The sequence below is a fragment of the Olea europaea genome, unplaced genomic scaffold (assembly GCF_002742605.1).
Source record: "Olea europaea var. sylvestris unplaced genomic scaffold, O_europaea_v1 scaffold3089, whole genome shotgun sequence".
Taxonomy (NCBI): Eukaryota; Viridiplantae; Streptophyta; class Magnoliopsida; order Lamiales; family Oleaceae; genus Olea; species Olea europaea.
The window spans coordinates 5,194-22,709 of NW_019249625.1; the positions used below are offsets into that span (position 1 = coordinate 5,194).

A 17,516-nucleotide genomic window follows, 5' to 3' on the forward strand; every position below is an offset into this window, starting at 1 on the left:
GATGATTATAAGCACCCACTGTTGGTTTAACATAGCACTCGAGGTCGTGCTTTTCTGTTGAACTCAAATACTTGTGAGCAGCAGTCAGACCAACCATCAAGCGAATTTAGACTTCTCAATGGAGCTGAGCTGAGGTTCTTATTCAGTCATCTATGACCTTAGTCGGTATGGAGCTTCCTTTTCTGACACCTATCAACATACCACCTTGCGTGTTTTTGAAGACCCATGCCAATCATCACCTTAAGACTAGCGAGCATCAAGAACGTCGGCATAAACAATACAAACATACAAAAGAGTCTCCACCACAGACACGGACCGTAAGGGAGATGAGCAGAATAAACTGGACTCAGTACTCGTATTACCTGAATACAGCACAAGCTTCATTTCAAATCAAAGTCGCAAAAAAATTATCAATGCAAATATCAAACTTCAGTATTAAGCGTACCTTTCTAGTAAAGATAAGAAAATTCACACTTTTTGAGCTACTAAGAACATGCATGACTGTGCTCAAAAAGTTATTTTTCCAGAAAGTAAGTTGAAACTTTCTTCTGTAAGGATACAGAGACTTTGAAATTGTTTAGCAAAATAAGTTTGATTTGTTAAGCACAGCTAAAAAAGCTCTTAAGGAGCTTCTACAATATCCACAATCAAGCTTGGGGCAACTGCTTTAAAATAAAACTAGCAATATTTACAAGTTGTGCTTACCACGCAAGCTGGTGCTAACGGAACAAATGTGAGGTTTTTCTGCTCATTATCTGTTTGATTCAGTGTCTGGTCAAAAAAAAATTATAAATGAGATTTTTGCAATTTCTTAGTACTTCAGTAAAGTACTAAAGGAAGCAAGTTAATCTGCACAGGACTAAGAGTCTTGCTATGAGCAATTTGCAGACATACCTGTTTGCAGAGATCTTCTAGAAATTCAGAGAACGCAATAGGCTTAATGTCGTTGAACTTTGCAATGAAAGAGTGTTTTATTACATCAATCATCACTTCACACAAGTAAACAACTAGTGCATTCTGCAAGATTTGAACAAAAGAACATTATGAGGTCGTTGAATTCAAATTACTTTGTACAAGTAAATATGTAATGTATTTTCCGTTCATTACGTACAAAAAGAAAACTTTCAAACCAAGGACCCTCAGCTTCAAGGATATTTTGAGCTAAAACAGACAAGATGAATGCCAAAATATGGAACCGCTCGACTGAATCTGTTCATGGCAATTTGAGTAAAGAATCAATGTCAGATACACCGGAACTCATACCAAAAAAGGGACTAATCCCGTGTGTAAATGAGAGAGCACAAAGCACTAATTTGTATAAGCAAAGGAACATGAAAATTGCTTACCTATGACAAGAATTGTGCAATAACAGTTAGTGTAGTACCAAATGCCACTAAAGTAAGACGCCATTACTCGAGCCAAGTACACAAGAAAGTAAAGTGAGAAAGGAATTTCAGAGTTGAGTTTAGAAGCTACTCGAGTTTAGATAAAATTCATAGTGGGAAGGATTTTAGGATATAACAGTATGGATTCAGAGCCTTAACAATTAAGCTGATTCACTTTTTAAGGCTGTACCTGATAGGTAATGACAGAAGGATCTATTCCTCATTCAGCCAATTTCTAATTCCACTTCATTATATGAATTTAATAACAAAATCAAATCTAGGCATTCAAAAGTTTGCATGAAATATGGCACAGACAAAAGTACTCAATTAAGCACAAAAAGATCAACTGTAGCGCCAAATTAACCATCCAATCTATTAAATGAGAAAACAAAGCAAATAATGGCCAAGGCATTGGGACATTATAAAGAATTTTCAGAAGAGGTATATAACTCACCAAGATATACCAAACTGTGAACGTTGGCCTTGCTATAACGTTTAAACACGTTGCTTTTTATCTCGGCAAAATTATTAGAAACTAGCATAGCAAAGAGTGCATTATTATGTGCAACGATACAGGTCGACAAAGTAATGGCCTGAGCTAACAAGACAAATGAATGAACAAGTGCTCACAGTTAAGGAACTACAATGGTTCAAAAATAAATAATTTTTTATACAGACAAAGCTAGGAATTGCATGATAAGGATATTTGAAGTAGCCACTGCTAACAATTCATCTGAAAAAAATCGCCAAAGCCAGAATTGCATGTTCTCCGGCGAACTAGTTGCGAGTCCAGCTGCTGAATTAAATAGAGCTTGCATCACATCACCACCAAAACTTTGAAACAGCTTATCAAATATCTGTAACCCAAAGGGCATAAATTAGCTTATATACCTAAAACGATGTTACAAGCGCAGAAATTTATAGATCTGAGGACATGTTAAAGAGAACAAAAAGTTAAAAACTAAAAGTATATTAGAGTATCACACTCACATAGTCGAACACATAATGTATGACCAGCCATCAGTCTACTAAGTAAAAATACAACTGAAAAACAACAGAGAAATTTTCTTGAACTCTATGTGAGTGCTGACATGGGAGAAGACGAAAATTGTTGCTCTCAAGTAACTTAACATGTGATTAATGTTTCTTTTAGGATTTCCCATATTTTTTGCAGTTGCACCTTTCAAATGCATAATCATTTTTCAACTATATTAACCATCCAGATATTTTCTTTATCTTTTTCTCCATTACCCAAAAATTTCAAAAGAAAATTGTTCTCCAATAATTTATAGAAGATTTCAAAGCTTTGAAGACTAATTATAAACATGAATTGAACTATAAAAAAGTTTATTTATTACTAAATGTAATCAAGAGAAGAATTAATGATGAAGATAAATCAGGCTATTTGATTACTTGACTTATAACATATATTTGCTTATATTAACAAATAGCACGCTAAAAGGAGATCAAGAAAAAGAAAAAAGTCCATAATAATAATATTAAAAGGGGTAGTCCTTAAATATTTTCCCAAATGTATTCAATTTTATCTCTCTTTAGTAATCCCTCTCCTTTCTCCCTCTATATGCGTGGGCTTATGATGAGTCAATGTGCATTTATAATGTAATGTATGTTCAAAGGTTTTGCACAAAGAGAAAAAATTAACTCTTATATCCCAATGTTTTTTCGAAATCTCAAATCCTAGTTTTAAATTCAGAATAACAAAGGAAATAGTTAAAACAATATTTATTTATTATGATAATTACCTCCTTTCTTTTTATGTATGTATCGGTATATTTTCTGTAACTAATTCATTCCAGCACTTTAATAACATATATTTTTGTAAAAATAAAATAAAAATTAGTGTAAAAGTACTCCTTTTTGTCATTGTATAATTAATGATTTTTCATTAATAAGGTAGTTGACAAAAGTTATATTTTCATCATATTTGCAGATTGGGTTTTTTTATTTTGTTCCAGTCTATGGTTGGTTTAACTCAATAGAGTTAGCAAATTAGCTAGTGAGATGGGATTTCAACAGACACGGACAGGGGCGGAGGCACACCTGGGCAAGGGCAATCAGTGGACCACACAAAAATTTCTGGTTTCCATCTTTTTTTTTTTTTTTTTTTTTTTTTTTAACCAAAAAAGGGACTAATCCCGTGTGTAAATGAGAGAGCACAAAGCACTAATTTGTATAAGCAAAGGAACATGAAAATTGCTTACCTATGACAAGAATTGTGCAATAACAGTTAGTGTAGTACCAAATGCCACTAAAGTAAGACGCCATTACTCGAGCCAAGCACACAAGAAAGTAAAGTGAGAAAGGAATTTCAGAGTTGAGTTTAGAAGCTACTCGAGTTTAGATAAAATTCATAGTGGGAAGGATTTTAGGATATAACAGTATGGATTCAGAGCCTTAACAATTAAGCTGATTCACTTTTTAAGGCTGTACCTGATAGGTAATGACAGAAGGATCTATTCCTCATTCAGCCAATTTCTAATTCCACTTCATTATATGAATTTAATAACAAAATCAAATCTAGGCATTCAAAAGTTTGCATGAAATATGGCACAGACAAAAGTACTCAATTAAGCACAAAAAGATCAACTGTAGCGCCAAATTAACCATCCAATCTATTAAATGAGAAAACAAAGCAAATAATGGCCAAGGCATTGGGACATTATAAAGAATTTTCAGAAGAGGTATATAACTCACCAAGATATACCAAACTGTGAACGTTGGCCTTGCTATAACGTTTAAACACGTTGCTTTTTATCTCGGCAAAATTATTAGAAACTAGCATAGCAAAGAGTGCATTATTATGTGCAACGATACAGGTCGACAAAGTAATGGCCTGAGCTAACAAGACAAATGAATGAACAAGTGCTCACAGTTAAGGAACTACAATGGTTCAAAAATAAATAATTTTTTATACAGACAAAGCTAGGAATTGCATGATAAGGATATTTGAAGTAGCCACTGCTAACACTTCATCTGAAAAAAATCGCCAAAGCCAGAATTGCATGTTCTCCGGCGAACTAGTTGCGAGTCCAGCTGCTGAATTAAATAGAGCTTGCATCACATCACCACCAAAACTTTGAAACAGCTTATCAAATATCTGTAACCCAAAGGGCATAAATTAGCTTATATACCTAAAACCATGTTACAAGCGCAGAAATTTATAGATCTGAGGACATGTTAAAGAGAACAAAAAGTTAAAAACTAAAAGTATATTAGAGAATCACACTCACATAGTCGAACACATAATGTATGACCAGCCATCAGTCTACTAAGTAAAAATACAACTGAAAAACAACAGAGAAATTTTCTTGAACTCTATGTGAGTGCTGACATGGGAGAAGACGAAAATTGTTGCTCTCAAGTAACTTAACATGTGATTAATGTTTCTTTTAGGATTTCCCATATTTTTAGCAGTTGCACCTTTCAAATGCATAATCATTTTTCAACTATATTAACCATCCAGATATTTTCTTTATCTTTTTCTCCATTACCCAAAAATTTCAAAAGAAAATTGTTCTCCAATAATTTATAGAAGATTTCAAAGCTTTGAAGACTAATTATAAACATGAATTGAACTATAAAAAAGTTTATTTATTACTAAATGTAATCAAGAGAAGAATTAATGATGAAGATAAATCAGGCTATTTGATTACTTGACTTATAACATATATTTGCTTATATTAACAAATAGCACGCTAAAAGGAGATCAAGAAAAAGAAAAAAGTCCATAATAATAATATTAAAAGGGGTAAAAAAGAATATTAGTCTTCCGTAGAGCTGGAAGTGTTTTGGATCAAGTTTCTGTGGTCCAGATTGTATGCATATGAGGGGGGAGGGAATTAGGAAAGAAGAAATGTAAATAAAATCCCAAGGAAAAGATCAAGAAGCTTATGGTTCAGATGGTCAGTACATCCAAATGGATAAATCTAAGTGCAGACTTACAAGCATAATGTATAATGCACTTTTCCCTTAATTTTTATTTCAATGAAAACTATTCAAAATTGTCTTTTTGTTAATAGAAAAGTACACATCACAAAACCTAAGTAAAATAAATTTTATGATGAGAAGTCCCTGATACAATGGCACATTGAACTTTTAGTAAGCTTTCTCGTGGGTCTAGATTACCTACCTCCAACACGTTGTACACCACATACAGTTTAATTGTTCCTTGACCACGGATCATATGATAAATTAAGCTAATATCTGAACCAGAAAATTATATGAAAAATATGTTAGGAGGAAAATTAAAGCAAATAATGTCATATAATTGTTTATTGAAGGAAAGCATACGAACTCTTTGAAAAGAGCCAAATCCCCTTACTAAACCTGTTTGTTGTAATAGAGCAACTCCAGTAACCAGGACAACTAAGCAGCCAAGATCAGAGAGCTCTGCTGATGAAAGCTTCTTGAACTGCCTGCCAAAGAAGTGGTCAAACTACTTTGTATTATGCAAGATACCTTAAGAAATAACTTATCAAAACACATTTCTCCAATATACTGCATGTAATATGTCCCTCAACTATGGCCAAGGGTTTCAGCCATCAAGCCCTGACATGGTCCCTGCAATATTCGGTCTGTGTTGCACCTTTATACATACTGTCCAACGAGGTTGGGCCCCAATTTCGTGTCCCCAGAGGTTCAAACACAAGATCTCCTCAAAAGGCAATTAATTTGAATGCTGGTAACATATAAAGGTGCGATATGTACTGCGCCTTTATCTATAAAGGAAAAATAATCCATCACTACAGTCCTTAAGGTTCAACTAGAAGTACTGCTCGTGCAGATAAAGTTTAGATCTACCTGGGAGCTTCAGTTGACTTTTCAAATTTTATGAGGCTTTAACTAAGAACTCTTATTTGAGTTTTACCATCTAAAATGTCCAGCACGCAATGTGGTCTTGGCACATGATGGATTATTTTCTCACAGCACCCCTAGGGCAGAATAGTTGATAAACCATATACAGGCACATCCAGAAATCAGTTTCATGACATAGATGTATGTTTCTTACTCTATCTTTGTGAAAATAACTTAAAACCCCTGTTCCCCTATCTGGTAAAAAAATTTGGGATAAAGAATCTAAATAAATTGTGTAAATAGCTCAATGAACAATAAACACAAAACTAGACCATGGCAACCTAGCACTAGGATTACAATGCTCATATAAAGATATCAGGTACAGCATAATCTACCGTCTTCACTTCAATCTCCCTCGTGTCACTCAGGAGATTTAGGGTGAATAACTAGTGTGAAAGGTGTGAATTAACTGGGAAGTTAAGCTTATTCTCACTAATAAATTTATACAGTTCCATGGATTTCCTAATTTCAGGAAATTGATATTAAATCCAATCTTCTGCCAAACCTTTCAAGTCCATCAATTCAAAGTTTAGGGTGAAACATACTTAACATAAGTAAACCACTATTGAATTGACTATGTTCTGTTTTTCCACACCAAAATGATAAGAAGCAGATAGAACTCACCTGGTTCTCAGAAGCTTCCAAAAATATGTGATTATCCTTGCAGGCATGATGGTCAACAGTGACAGAAATGAATCCAAACAGACAAAGAATCCAACGTTTATCAGCTGCAAGAAGCATGTTCATCTTTCACAGTCCAATGATGAAAATACTCCAAAATTAACATAGTAATTGTAATCATATCTAGTATTCCCCATAACGAAGAGCTACAGCTTAATACCGGCCCTCGGGAGAGAATGACAAAAAATCAAGAGAAGGGCCTTGCCCAGAAAAGCTGCCTCCTAAGCATGAATAATGAGGTATAATTTTGTCTTATTCAATAACATTAATGCGGCTACCGGAAAGGCGACATATCAACACTGAAAGAACATAAAACGGAAGTAGTGTGCAAGGTAGTTCGAGAAAGAGATTCAATCAACTGACTAAATGTATGTTGTGAGAATGATATATAGAGTTGTCTCAAGTTTTATACTATACAAGTTTAAGATAAGATAGATTCTTTACCAGTTCACATCGCCATGGCAAGCGGAATATAGTATCATAGACTCGTTCTCGCTCTTTATCATTGCCAGGAGTGGTGGTGCTCCTTAAGGAATTGCCCGCATTCATTTCTTCCATGAAGTACTTCACTGGGGACTTCTCCACAGGAAACGAGTCTGTCAAAAGATATTGACAACACAACTAAGAGCAGGAAACAAAACAATGATAGGAAAAGGGAAAATAGCTCTCTTAGTACACCTAATGCTCCATTAGTCAATGAAACATTTGGAATATGTGCTGTTATAATCACGTTTATGCATAAGGAACTTGTTTCCAGAAGACGCCAAAAAGTTTTTTTTTTTATTTATTTAAAAAAGGTTGTTCATCAGACGTCACTATAAATGCAAAAAAGTCATTCATCTGCCATCTAGCACTTCAATGTTGCCAACAGAACCTAGTAGGACTGGGTTTTAATGGTACTCAATCTAGAAAGACAAAGTGAAAAGGGAGGAAAAGGCTGGATGGAAAATAATCAAAATTTTCCATAGGGAGACACAAGATCTAGACTATAAGGACATCGGTTAAAATGACAGTTCTTTTAAGGGTAGGAACCGGGGTACAGTCATAATCCTATTCCCTTTACAATATACAGTAGCAAAAATTATAGCACCAAAGGATAGGAGGACATCTAACAGATAAGAATGTGTCAGAGATTCAACTCTCATTGCTGCCAACCATTAAATTATACAATAGAAAAGTTTTTAAAAGAAAAGAAAGGAAAAATTGCACGTCAGTTTCATGGGTAGAAAAACAATTAAGCGCTGTCCAAAAAGCAAGATGAGTTTTGTTCAACAAATTTTCAAAATAACAAATAAACATAAGTGCAGCTGAATAAAAACGACAAGTAGCATAATTCTTGCTTCCCTGGAAGTGGTCTCACGCTTGTTGCTCAGGGAGAAGAACTACCTACAAAGGATTTGTAATGTTTAGCCTTATGGGTTGTATCATGGTGCTAATTTATCAATAACACATGATCCATCCTTGCTTAACGAGCATGATTTGTGGATGCATGTCCTTTTAAGTAAAGAAATTTAATCTTCCATAAAAATGTCAAGTAATGTTTCCAACATTTACCAAGATAGCTGCTCTCAAATTATTCAGAACCACATTAGTCATTAAGCTACTTGAAAATTTTAAAGCAATTTCATTAGGTTCATTGTAGGTATTTTTTCCTCAATTTTCGTACACTTTTCCTTTTTTGTGACTTTTATAATTATAATGATTTGAGTGGTTAACAAAGACATTTTGGGCAACCTCTCATCAACAACAAAGCCTTATCCTCATAGATTTAGAATAGGCTGTGTCCTTCTGTCAGTCTATCTAGTCCATCTCTACATCTATTAGAAAATCCGACACAATCATATCATTGGCATCCAAAACATGCCATACTAATTTGGGTTTTATCTTACATTTTCTACTAGGATTGCATCTCTTAAGAACAAGAACATCTTTAGTTCTACACACGAAATGTTCCGACTTCCTAAGTCACTCTCCCCTTAATTAAACCTCAATTGGTGTCTGTTAGTGGTGGCGTGCATTATCATTTCTTATCTTATACTTTCGTATATCCACACATCCACCATAACATCTTCATTTCTGTTGTAACATCTCATTGACATTTTGTCCCTTTAGTATCCTGCTTTGTTTGCAAAACTCAACTGTAACTTTATTTTCATATGACATAGAAAACATGCAACACTCTCCAATATCCAACTCTCTCTATCCTATGCATTATATTATCCTCAAGTCCTCCCTCCTTAATTATCTGACATAATTACCTAAAAAAATCACTTCGCAAAAAATTGATCCTCTACAATGACTTGAGAATCATATGTATTCCAACTGCAAAAAGTATAAATCTTTAGACTCCTATGAGCTGCACACCTAGTCTAGTATTGATTGTATTTAAAAACAATAGTTAGACTTTTTATAGCACTTTGCACTGTGGCACTTTTTAAAAGCATTAACCATCCCTGCATGAAAATTAGACAGAAATAGAGAAATTCACTTATTTAAGTGTGAGTATCCACTTACAATTTTGATCTTCAGACATCAATTTCTTCCAATCCAAAGATTCTTCCTTCTCCAATTTCTTCCCATTCGTCTCTGTTCGTTTATTCAAATTACTTTCCTTAAGAACACTCTGATTCTCATCTACTTCTTCCTTCGCCTTATTATCACTATTAACATTACGACTTTCCTCGATTCTTAATGACATTGGCATTTCATCATCCCCTCCATTCACCACACTACTCACATTCCTCTGCCTCAACTCTCCAAACAGAGGCGGGCCCACAAGCGGCGTTCCAGTAGCAGTACTCACTGCACTATCATTCTCACTTTTCTCCGCTACACTCTCGATGGCGCTCTCCTTCTGCACCACAGTATAACTAAATTCTCTACTCCCATATTCAACGCCAAGGATATTATAATTTATTTTCCGGTTTGTTTCGGAGTTCTCGGAAAAAGGAGAAGAGGCTGAAATCGTTCCTCTTTTGTTTTTTCTCTTCTTTTTCTTGCGGTTATTGTGAGTGGGTGATGATGACTCATCATTTTGGAGGGAAGGTGGATCGGAGTTGGAGCGGGAAAGAGTGGAGGTGGTGGTGGGCGAGACGTCGCCGTTCTCCATGACGGAGAGTATTTTGAAGGAGAGATTGCGTCCTTCGGATCTCGACCCCATGGATGACGGTGTTCAGCGGAGGGGCGGGGCGGAGGCGGAGGCCTTGTTTCGGTGGAATTGTGCTACGGGAAAGTTAAGTTGGGGCCTGTAACACGAAACGGCGAGGGAGGAAGATCACGTGTCTTCAACCAATAGAAAAGTGCCACGTTGTTTCCCGGTCATTGTTACTTGCTTTTATTGCATTGGATGAACATTTTTTTTTATTACATAAAAAAAATAAATGAAGATCCGGGCACATAAAACCTTGCTATGCCCTGTTTGTCTATCATTATTATGAGAAAATAGAATTTTGAATAGTGATTTTTAAAAGAGTGTGTAGTTAAAAATAAAAATAAAAATTGAAATTTACATGCAGAATATTTTGTGTAAAGGTATAATTGAAAATTAGTATGTCAAAAATAATTTTGAAAATAATGATTGTCAAACAAGGGCTAAATTTTGATAAATCGAAAAACTCAATTAATTTCTTGTTTAAAAATAATTATTTAAAAATCACTTTTATCCACGCTTATTTTTAACCCACGTTCTTCAAAACAATATTACTCATATTTCTCATTAATTTTTCGACTTTTAATTCTTTGAAGAAATCACCTTAAAAAAAATCAAATAAACACTATCACTCAAACTCTATATAATAAAATGATTAACCTTGCTAAAATAATTTTAAATAAAATTTTTTAAAGCTCAAATATATAAAATAATAACGGTTTAAACACATTTAAAATATAAATATATATTGAGAATTTGTTTAACTTATTTTTCGATTGAGCTCTTTTTCAGATATGCATATTTGCTATAATTTTGTTCTCGTACCAAACTTTTCTCTCATCCCACGTTAGGGGTGAACACGATACTGTTTGAGCGATTTATGACAATTTTTTGAACCAAACATTTAGAATAGTTGGAATTTTTTTTCAAACAAACCTACACTACTTCAATTTCTAAACAAAATCAAATCAAACCACGTTTCTTGGTTTGGTTCGATTTGAAATCACGGTTTAACCAAAAAAATTACATATCGAGTAAGTTAAATCATGAGTATTAGTCTAAAATTTCACGTTAAACATAAAATATTATCATTAGAAATATTATAAATAAAATTGCTATTATTGTAATCATTATAATGCAACAACATAATAAAAACATTTTTACATATTAGTCGTTACTAATTGATGCAACATCTACAATTGTAATACGCAATTCACTCTCTCTACAAATATAAGAATATAGTACATAAATTCATTAATTATAGCTAAACGATGTAAAATAACTAATAAAAGAAAATGAATATAAAGATTATTATAATAATACGTTTTATAACTTTTTGTGAATTATTCAATTATTCTCCCTCATCTGAATGTGGACGAATCACTGTAGGGTTTAGTTTTTATTAGAATGTGTTTAGTTTTAATTGGTTTGTTTAGAATTTGAATTAATTCATTTTCAATTTTATTTTTTTTTTGTAAACCGTTTGACGATTTAAAAAAGTTTGCAAAGATTGAAACATAAATCAATTCACTTTGAAGCAATTTGGTTTTGTTCAAATTAAAACATTGACAAATCTATATGGACCCAAACCAACAATTTTAAAAAAGAAATTTCAGTTCGATTTTGTGATTTGACAGTTTCACTGTTCAATACTAGTTAGTATATTTTTAAATTTTGTGGAAGGTAACTATTTAAGGTAACCATCTATCTACAATATATTAAAAGTATGGATTGAATATAAACTTTTAAATACCAGATTTATCCTTATATATGTAGATATATATCAATTCTACCCTTATATATTTAATATTGTAACATTTAATGTAATTTAATTTCGTTTAATATCCATTTAAGTTTAATGCTTATTGTTCTATATTGGAGTACTTAAATAAGTTAAATACCGGTGCTTAGAAGATCATTTATGTATATGAACGTTGCATTAAAATAATGGCAAATTAATTACAATTTAAATTAGTAATATGATTACTTAGGAAAGTCATCTACACTCTTTGTGATTACTGTAAATGAGATGACCGAGTTGAAAAACCAGAAATTACTAAGAGTTCCACGGGAACATAAAACAGCTATTGGGTGGTCTATAGCAGACATTAAAGGGATTAGCCCATCAATATGGAGGCTATTACTGCCATGAGGGACATTATGAAGGACGTCTTTATTGAATTCTGCATTGTAGTTTTACTTTGTCAAATGGTGATTTTGTTGTTGCAAATCATGGTTGGTGTGGTGGTGGGCACCGTTGTTGTAGCAACCGCTGTACTATTTGAGTAAAATCTGAAGTTTTTAGGTGTCGGAGTTTTTTGGGGTAGTTGGTGGTGGTTCGCAAATGCTGACAGTGTTTGTAGTTGGTGCTAGTGCTGGAGGTGGTGGTGGTGGTGCTGGTGAGGTGGTCTTGATGATGTTGGTTGTGGTCGTGGTGGTAACTGATAATTTTGAATTTGATTTTTTGTAGGGGTGGTGGTGTGATGTTGGCTGCGGTGCTAAGGTGGTAGTAATGTTCGTGGTGCTGGTGTAGTGGTAGTGGTGGTGGTGTGGTGGTTGTGGTTAAGATGACATGAGGTGGGGTATGACCAATAAATTGATTAAGTTGTGATCAATAAGTAATATGTAACCAATAAATAATATGTGATCGATAACTTGTGATCAGTAAACATTATGTTACATAAAAATTTGAGTCTTGACTTATAAAATTTATGATTTGTTATTGATAAATAAATTGAGACCTATAAATTTTTTGATTTGTGACTAATAAATAAAAATGTGACCTACAAAATTTTTTATTTGTGATCGTGGAATAATTTGTGATTTATAATTTTTTTTACTCATGATCAAAAAATAATTTGTGATCAATTAATTCGATAATTTGTGACCAAATAGTATAGAATTATGATCTTGATATATTTTTTATAAAATATGTTTTTAATTAATTATTTCATAAAAAAATTAATTATTATTTGATTTGTGACAATATCTAATAATCTCTTATATATGAAATTTTCCCCTTATTTTTCTATTAAATATTTTTTATTACCTTTCACCTTACAAAATAGTAACATATAACATTACTGATACTTAGTATATTTGTAAACTAAATTATAAATAAATAAAAATGAATGATGTATAAGTTGAGTATTTGTGAATTTTTGTGGGATAGAAAGTTGCTCTCAAGTGTTTCTAAACATGAGTCAAACACAAGTACATAGTACTATACAAGACAAAACAGTGGAACTTAAATTTATTAAAAATTTTATGCTATAAATTAGTGCATTTTTTTGTACGATTGTAATAAAACCAAATTGAAAAATAAAAGTAAATAAAGAATATATCTTGCTTGATCTCTATTATTTTAAAAATATATTTTTCTTTTTTTAATTGCACGTTCTTCAATAAAATAATATTACACTAAATTTAAAACTCTTCTTTATTTTTTAACTATAAGCTATCAATTAATCTATTATTCCAAAATGCATTCTTACAATGAAATGGGGCTCAAACAAGTTTATTTTCAGTTTCAAGTTTCAACGTAAAATTTGTTTTACTTAATGTTGTAGAGTTTCATCGTAGCAAAGTAGAAGAGAAATGCAATTTGTTTGTGAACTCACCTATTTCTTTTAACTTTCTTTTTTTCCTCTTTAAATATTGTAGATAAGATATTTCTAAACAGCACCGTAAGAATCCACAAATCACAAGAAATTAGTAGAAGAAAAAGGAGGAGGTTGTAGAGTCTTGAACAACCTTTACCAGTTTATGCACCAAATACTCAAAAACGCCTCCAAAATATGATGAAGCCAGTATATTGCAACGTTGTGCTTCCACGAAGATAACTTAAACACTGAAAGTTCAGGGAACGTTCTACAACCACTTGGAAATCCACGAAGAACGTTATGCTTCATCAAATTCAAGTTTTAGTTATTACCAAGTTTACGTTCCAATCAATTTACTATTCGACCTCATTGCGGAATTGATTAATCAAAGCAACATGTCACTTTAATTAATTGTCTAGGTGATTAAATATACAGTCCAGTTAATTCCTATGTTGAACTGCCGATTTGCTTAAAGTAAATAAAATAATACAAAACACAACTCACGATATGATGACGGAGAAACCCCAACGTGGGTAAAACTCCGGAATCAAGCCAGTAAGTTCGACTATATCAATTCAGCAAGTACAAGTTCTGTCAAACTCCGTACCCAGTGAAACCCGCTGTTCCAATCTCACGATCTACAGCTTTAGATACTACTAGTCTCCTGCTAGCTTCCCGATCTACCTCCAGCAGCTCATCTGCTGTCCAATACAGCCTCCTAGTTTTTAGCTGATTTGTATCACCAAGTGAAATTCCAAGAACCTCATGTTCTTGTCCAGTTCCTGCGTTTGTTGTTCACGGCCTTTTTATTTATAGTTGGGGCAATTTGGAGTTTTAGGCCGTGTCAAACTTTCCAAAAATTGAAAATACGATTTTTCATATAACACTGTCGCTCGAGCGAAAAGTGAGCGACAGTACTTCGTTCGAGCGAAATCCCGACGAAGAGCGAGCGACGTCCATTCTGCTTCTTCTCGCTTGAGTGGTGGCAGGGCGAACAGTTAGCGAACCTCTGGCGCCGTGTTCTTGATTTTGACCTAACACTCAAACCCTAGTCCCTACCATCTAGCTTTGCTAAATTTCACCCTAAGTCCCTGACTTTTATAACATTGTACAATTGAGTCCCTGACTTTTACAAATTTATAATTTAGTCCTTTGTCCACAGAATCGCCAATTACACATTTAGACCTAACAAACTCCCCCTTTGACATTATGTGACAAAACTCTACAAATGAAGTTAAGACAAAAATAAGTCAGGATTTGACAACCAAAAATTAAAATACCGAATAAACCCAATCATTGACTCTCGCATTCCTTCGTGTACATGTTTCCTGAAATCCACAAACTAATATACCCAATGTAAAAGCACGTAATACAGGAAATATTAAAATTAATTAAAGCTCTTAATCACAAATCAACATAATAATTTGAGACGTGATATTGATGCCAATCAAAACACCAACACTACTAAATATCAAAACTCAAACAGATAGATGTGATATGGAATGCAATGTAATGCTCTCCCTTACTGCAAGTTTTCATGTTTTTATGCAATAGGTAAATGTATCTATGTCTCTCCCCAATGACCCCCAGACATAACAATGCAATGCAAATGATAATAATCAATGACATCATGTGCATGCATATACAGTCGCTCTCCTATGTGTATGCTCTATCATTATTATTATTATTATTTTTCCCCCTCAGTTACACATTTCTCTCCCACTTTTTGTCACAAATATTGAAGAGACATAACACATAATTAGTATGTGTAATTATAACACATAATTATAAAAAATGCAATTGATAGTATGCAAAAGCAAAATCAACAAGTAGTATAACTCCCCACATACTTAGTTCAGTCCAGAATGGAGTAATAATATAAGTGACTCATGTGTGTAAAGTGTCATTGATCCAACGCAAGCAGGACTCCAAACCTTAATTTTGTGAGAAGGGACATGTCAGTCACTGCTAATAAGTATGTTCTCCTACTAATGAAAATTAAACCATGTAACGTGTAGTATGACCTATACTTATTATTTTTACTTATCTCCCCCTTACTATGAGATTATTTGTTTTTCAATTTTTCAAAGTATTTCAGTTCATCATATTTTTATATTTCTTTCATTTTTCCAACTCATAATTTTTCATCTTAAGTGCAGGTTTTTCTCCATTAGGCGACTAGGATGACCCCTGTAGTGAGCTTTAGGCCGGTTAACCCAAGTTAGTTGACTATAGGCACCAGATTTTAAGAGATCCTGCAGGTTTAATTGCTCGAGTTAAATAAGCCTCGAAGAAAAACATTAAGCTATGAACATTTAATATTGGGGGAACTTTTGGGTCAAGGTCTACAAAAATATGGTCAATTCATGTTCAAAGTCACCCCATCAACATGTGACAGCCTTCCCAAATCTTACACACACGGTAGAGTCCCACGAACAAGTTCATAGCGTGTGAAGTGCGGATGGTACATGAAGACTGTAATACCTAATTTAAAACAAGTCAAAATATATATATAATATTGGTCAAAAATGTCAAGCTATGGAAAAAAAAGGGTCAGGTGGTGTATATATATACACACAATCCAAAATCCATTTGTCCCACCAAAAACACACACAGACAACAAACATTGAGAGAAAACGAGAGCAGGGAGAAAAATGAAGGAAAAAGAGGGAAAAAAAGGAAGAAGAAGAAGAAGAAAAAAATAAAAAAAATTCGCCAACATGTTTAGAAATAAGTTCTTCTACTATTAGGCCGGAATTCTTCAAAGTTAAAGGTAAGTAAAAAGTTACTTATTGAAAGGTTATGTTTGATTTTATAGTTGTTAGATTGTTAGGTTAAATTAAATTTTATTGAATGGGTTAAGTATAATAAACTATGAAATTTAGTAAAATGAAAGAAAAATTAGTTTTAGTGATTAAAGAGACTATGGGAATCGCTTAAACGTGAAATGATTAAATTTGGGTATCGCCTATTTAATTATTGAAATTATTTAAAATAATTAATTATTTATTTAAAAATTATATCGTATTTCAGGCGACGATACTATCATCGGAACAGCTTACCAACCGGATTGATTTTGCGAACATAGTACTGTGAGTGGAAAAATATAAATATTTTTAAAGTATTTATAAATTAAGTATATTATCAAAATATGTGCAATTATATGCAATTATGTGTTCGAATTACATGATTATTATGAAAATCTCTTTTATTATAATACATGTGGAATTTCCGGAATTATTTATTGTACATTTGTGACTTGGTATATGAAACATGTGATATTGAGATTTGTTTGGTATGTGAGACGTGATATTAAGATCGACCGGAAAAGTATCCGTGATTATATATTTCTTCTAGTTCATTGAGGAGTCTTGACCGTGTTTTATACTACACTAAGGGGTCTTGGATCGAGGAGAAGGGGTCTCGACCGTATACATATAGTTCACTGAGGGGCCTTGACCGTGTTCTAGAATTGATTATGAGATATCTTTGAAACCGACTTTCGTTCACGGAGAGGCCGAAGGCCCGTGGCGAAAGTTCTTAGCCCAAGGGACAGATTATAGATTTTAATCAGAGGGTACATTTTTGGTGAATTTTTCAGTACATTTGATATGATGAGATTATAGCATGATTACCAGCTTATATTTATATCATGACTTGAGATGATATTTTACCACGTTATGTGAGTGTCTCACGTTTTGGCTATAATTATATGATGTTATCTTGCGAGTTATCAATGATATGAACTCGATTTTCGATAAAAATGTAAAAATAAAAAAGTATAATTATTTTCGAACTTCTCCACTCACTGAGCTATCAACTCAT

The 17,516-nt window shown here is 33.3% G+C and overlaps 1 protein-coding gene across 1 annotated transcript; it reads right to left on the reverse strand.

Annotated features, from left to right (window-relative positions):
- Positions 1 to 6: 6 nt before the first annotated feature.
- On the reverse strand, positions 7 to 10,235 carry LOC111385096 (protein POLLEN DEFECTIVE IN GUIDANCE 1). Its single transcript, XM_023009462.1, has 11 exons — positions 9,456 to 10,235; positions 7,386 to 7,537; positions 6,885 to 6,988; positions 5,733 to 5,821; positions 5,536 to 5,609; positions 4,353 to 4,503; positions 4,101 to 4,268; positions 1,112 to 1,209; positions 895 to 1,017; positions 706 to 771; positions 7 to 362 (listed from the first exon to the last, which is right to left on the reverse strand). The coding sequence occupies exons 1-11, from the start codon at positions 10,099 to 10,101 to the stop codon at positions 159 to 161; spliced, it is 1,875 nt and encodes a 624-aa protein (XP_022865230.1). The 5' UTR covers positions 10,102 to 10,235; the 3' UTR covers positions 7 to 158.
- Positions 10,236 to 17,516: the final 7,281 nt, after the last annotated feature.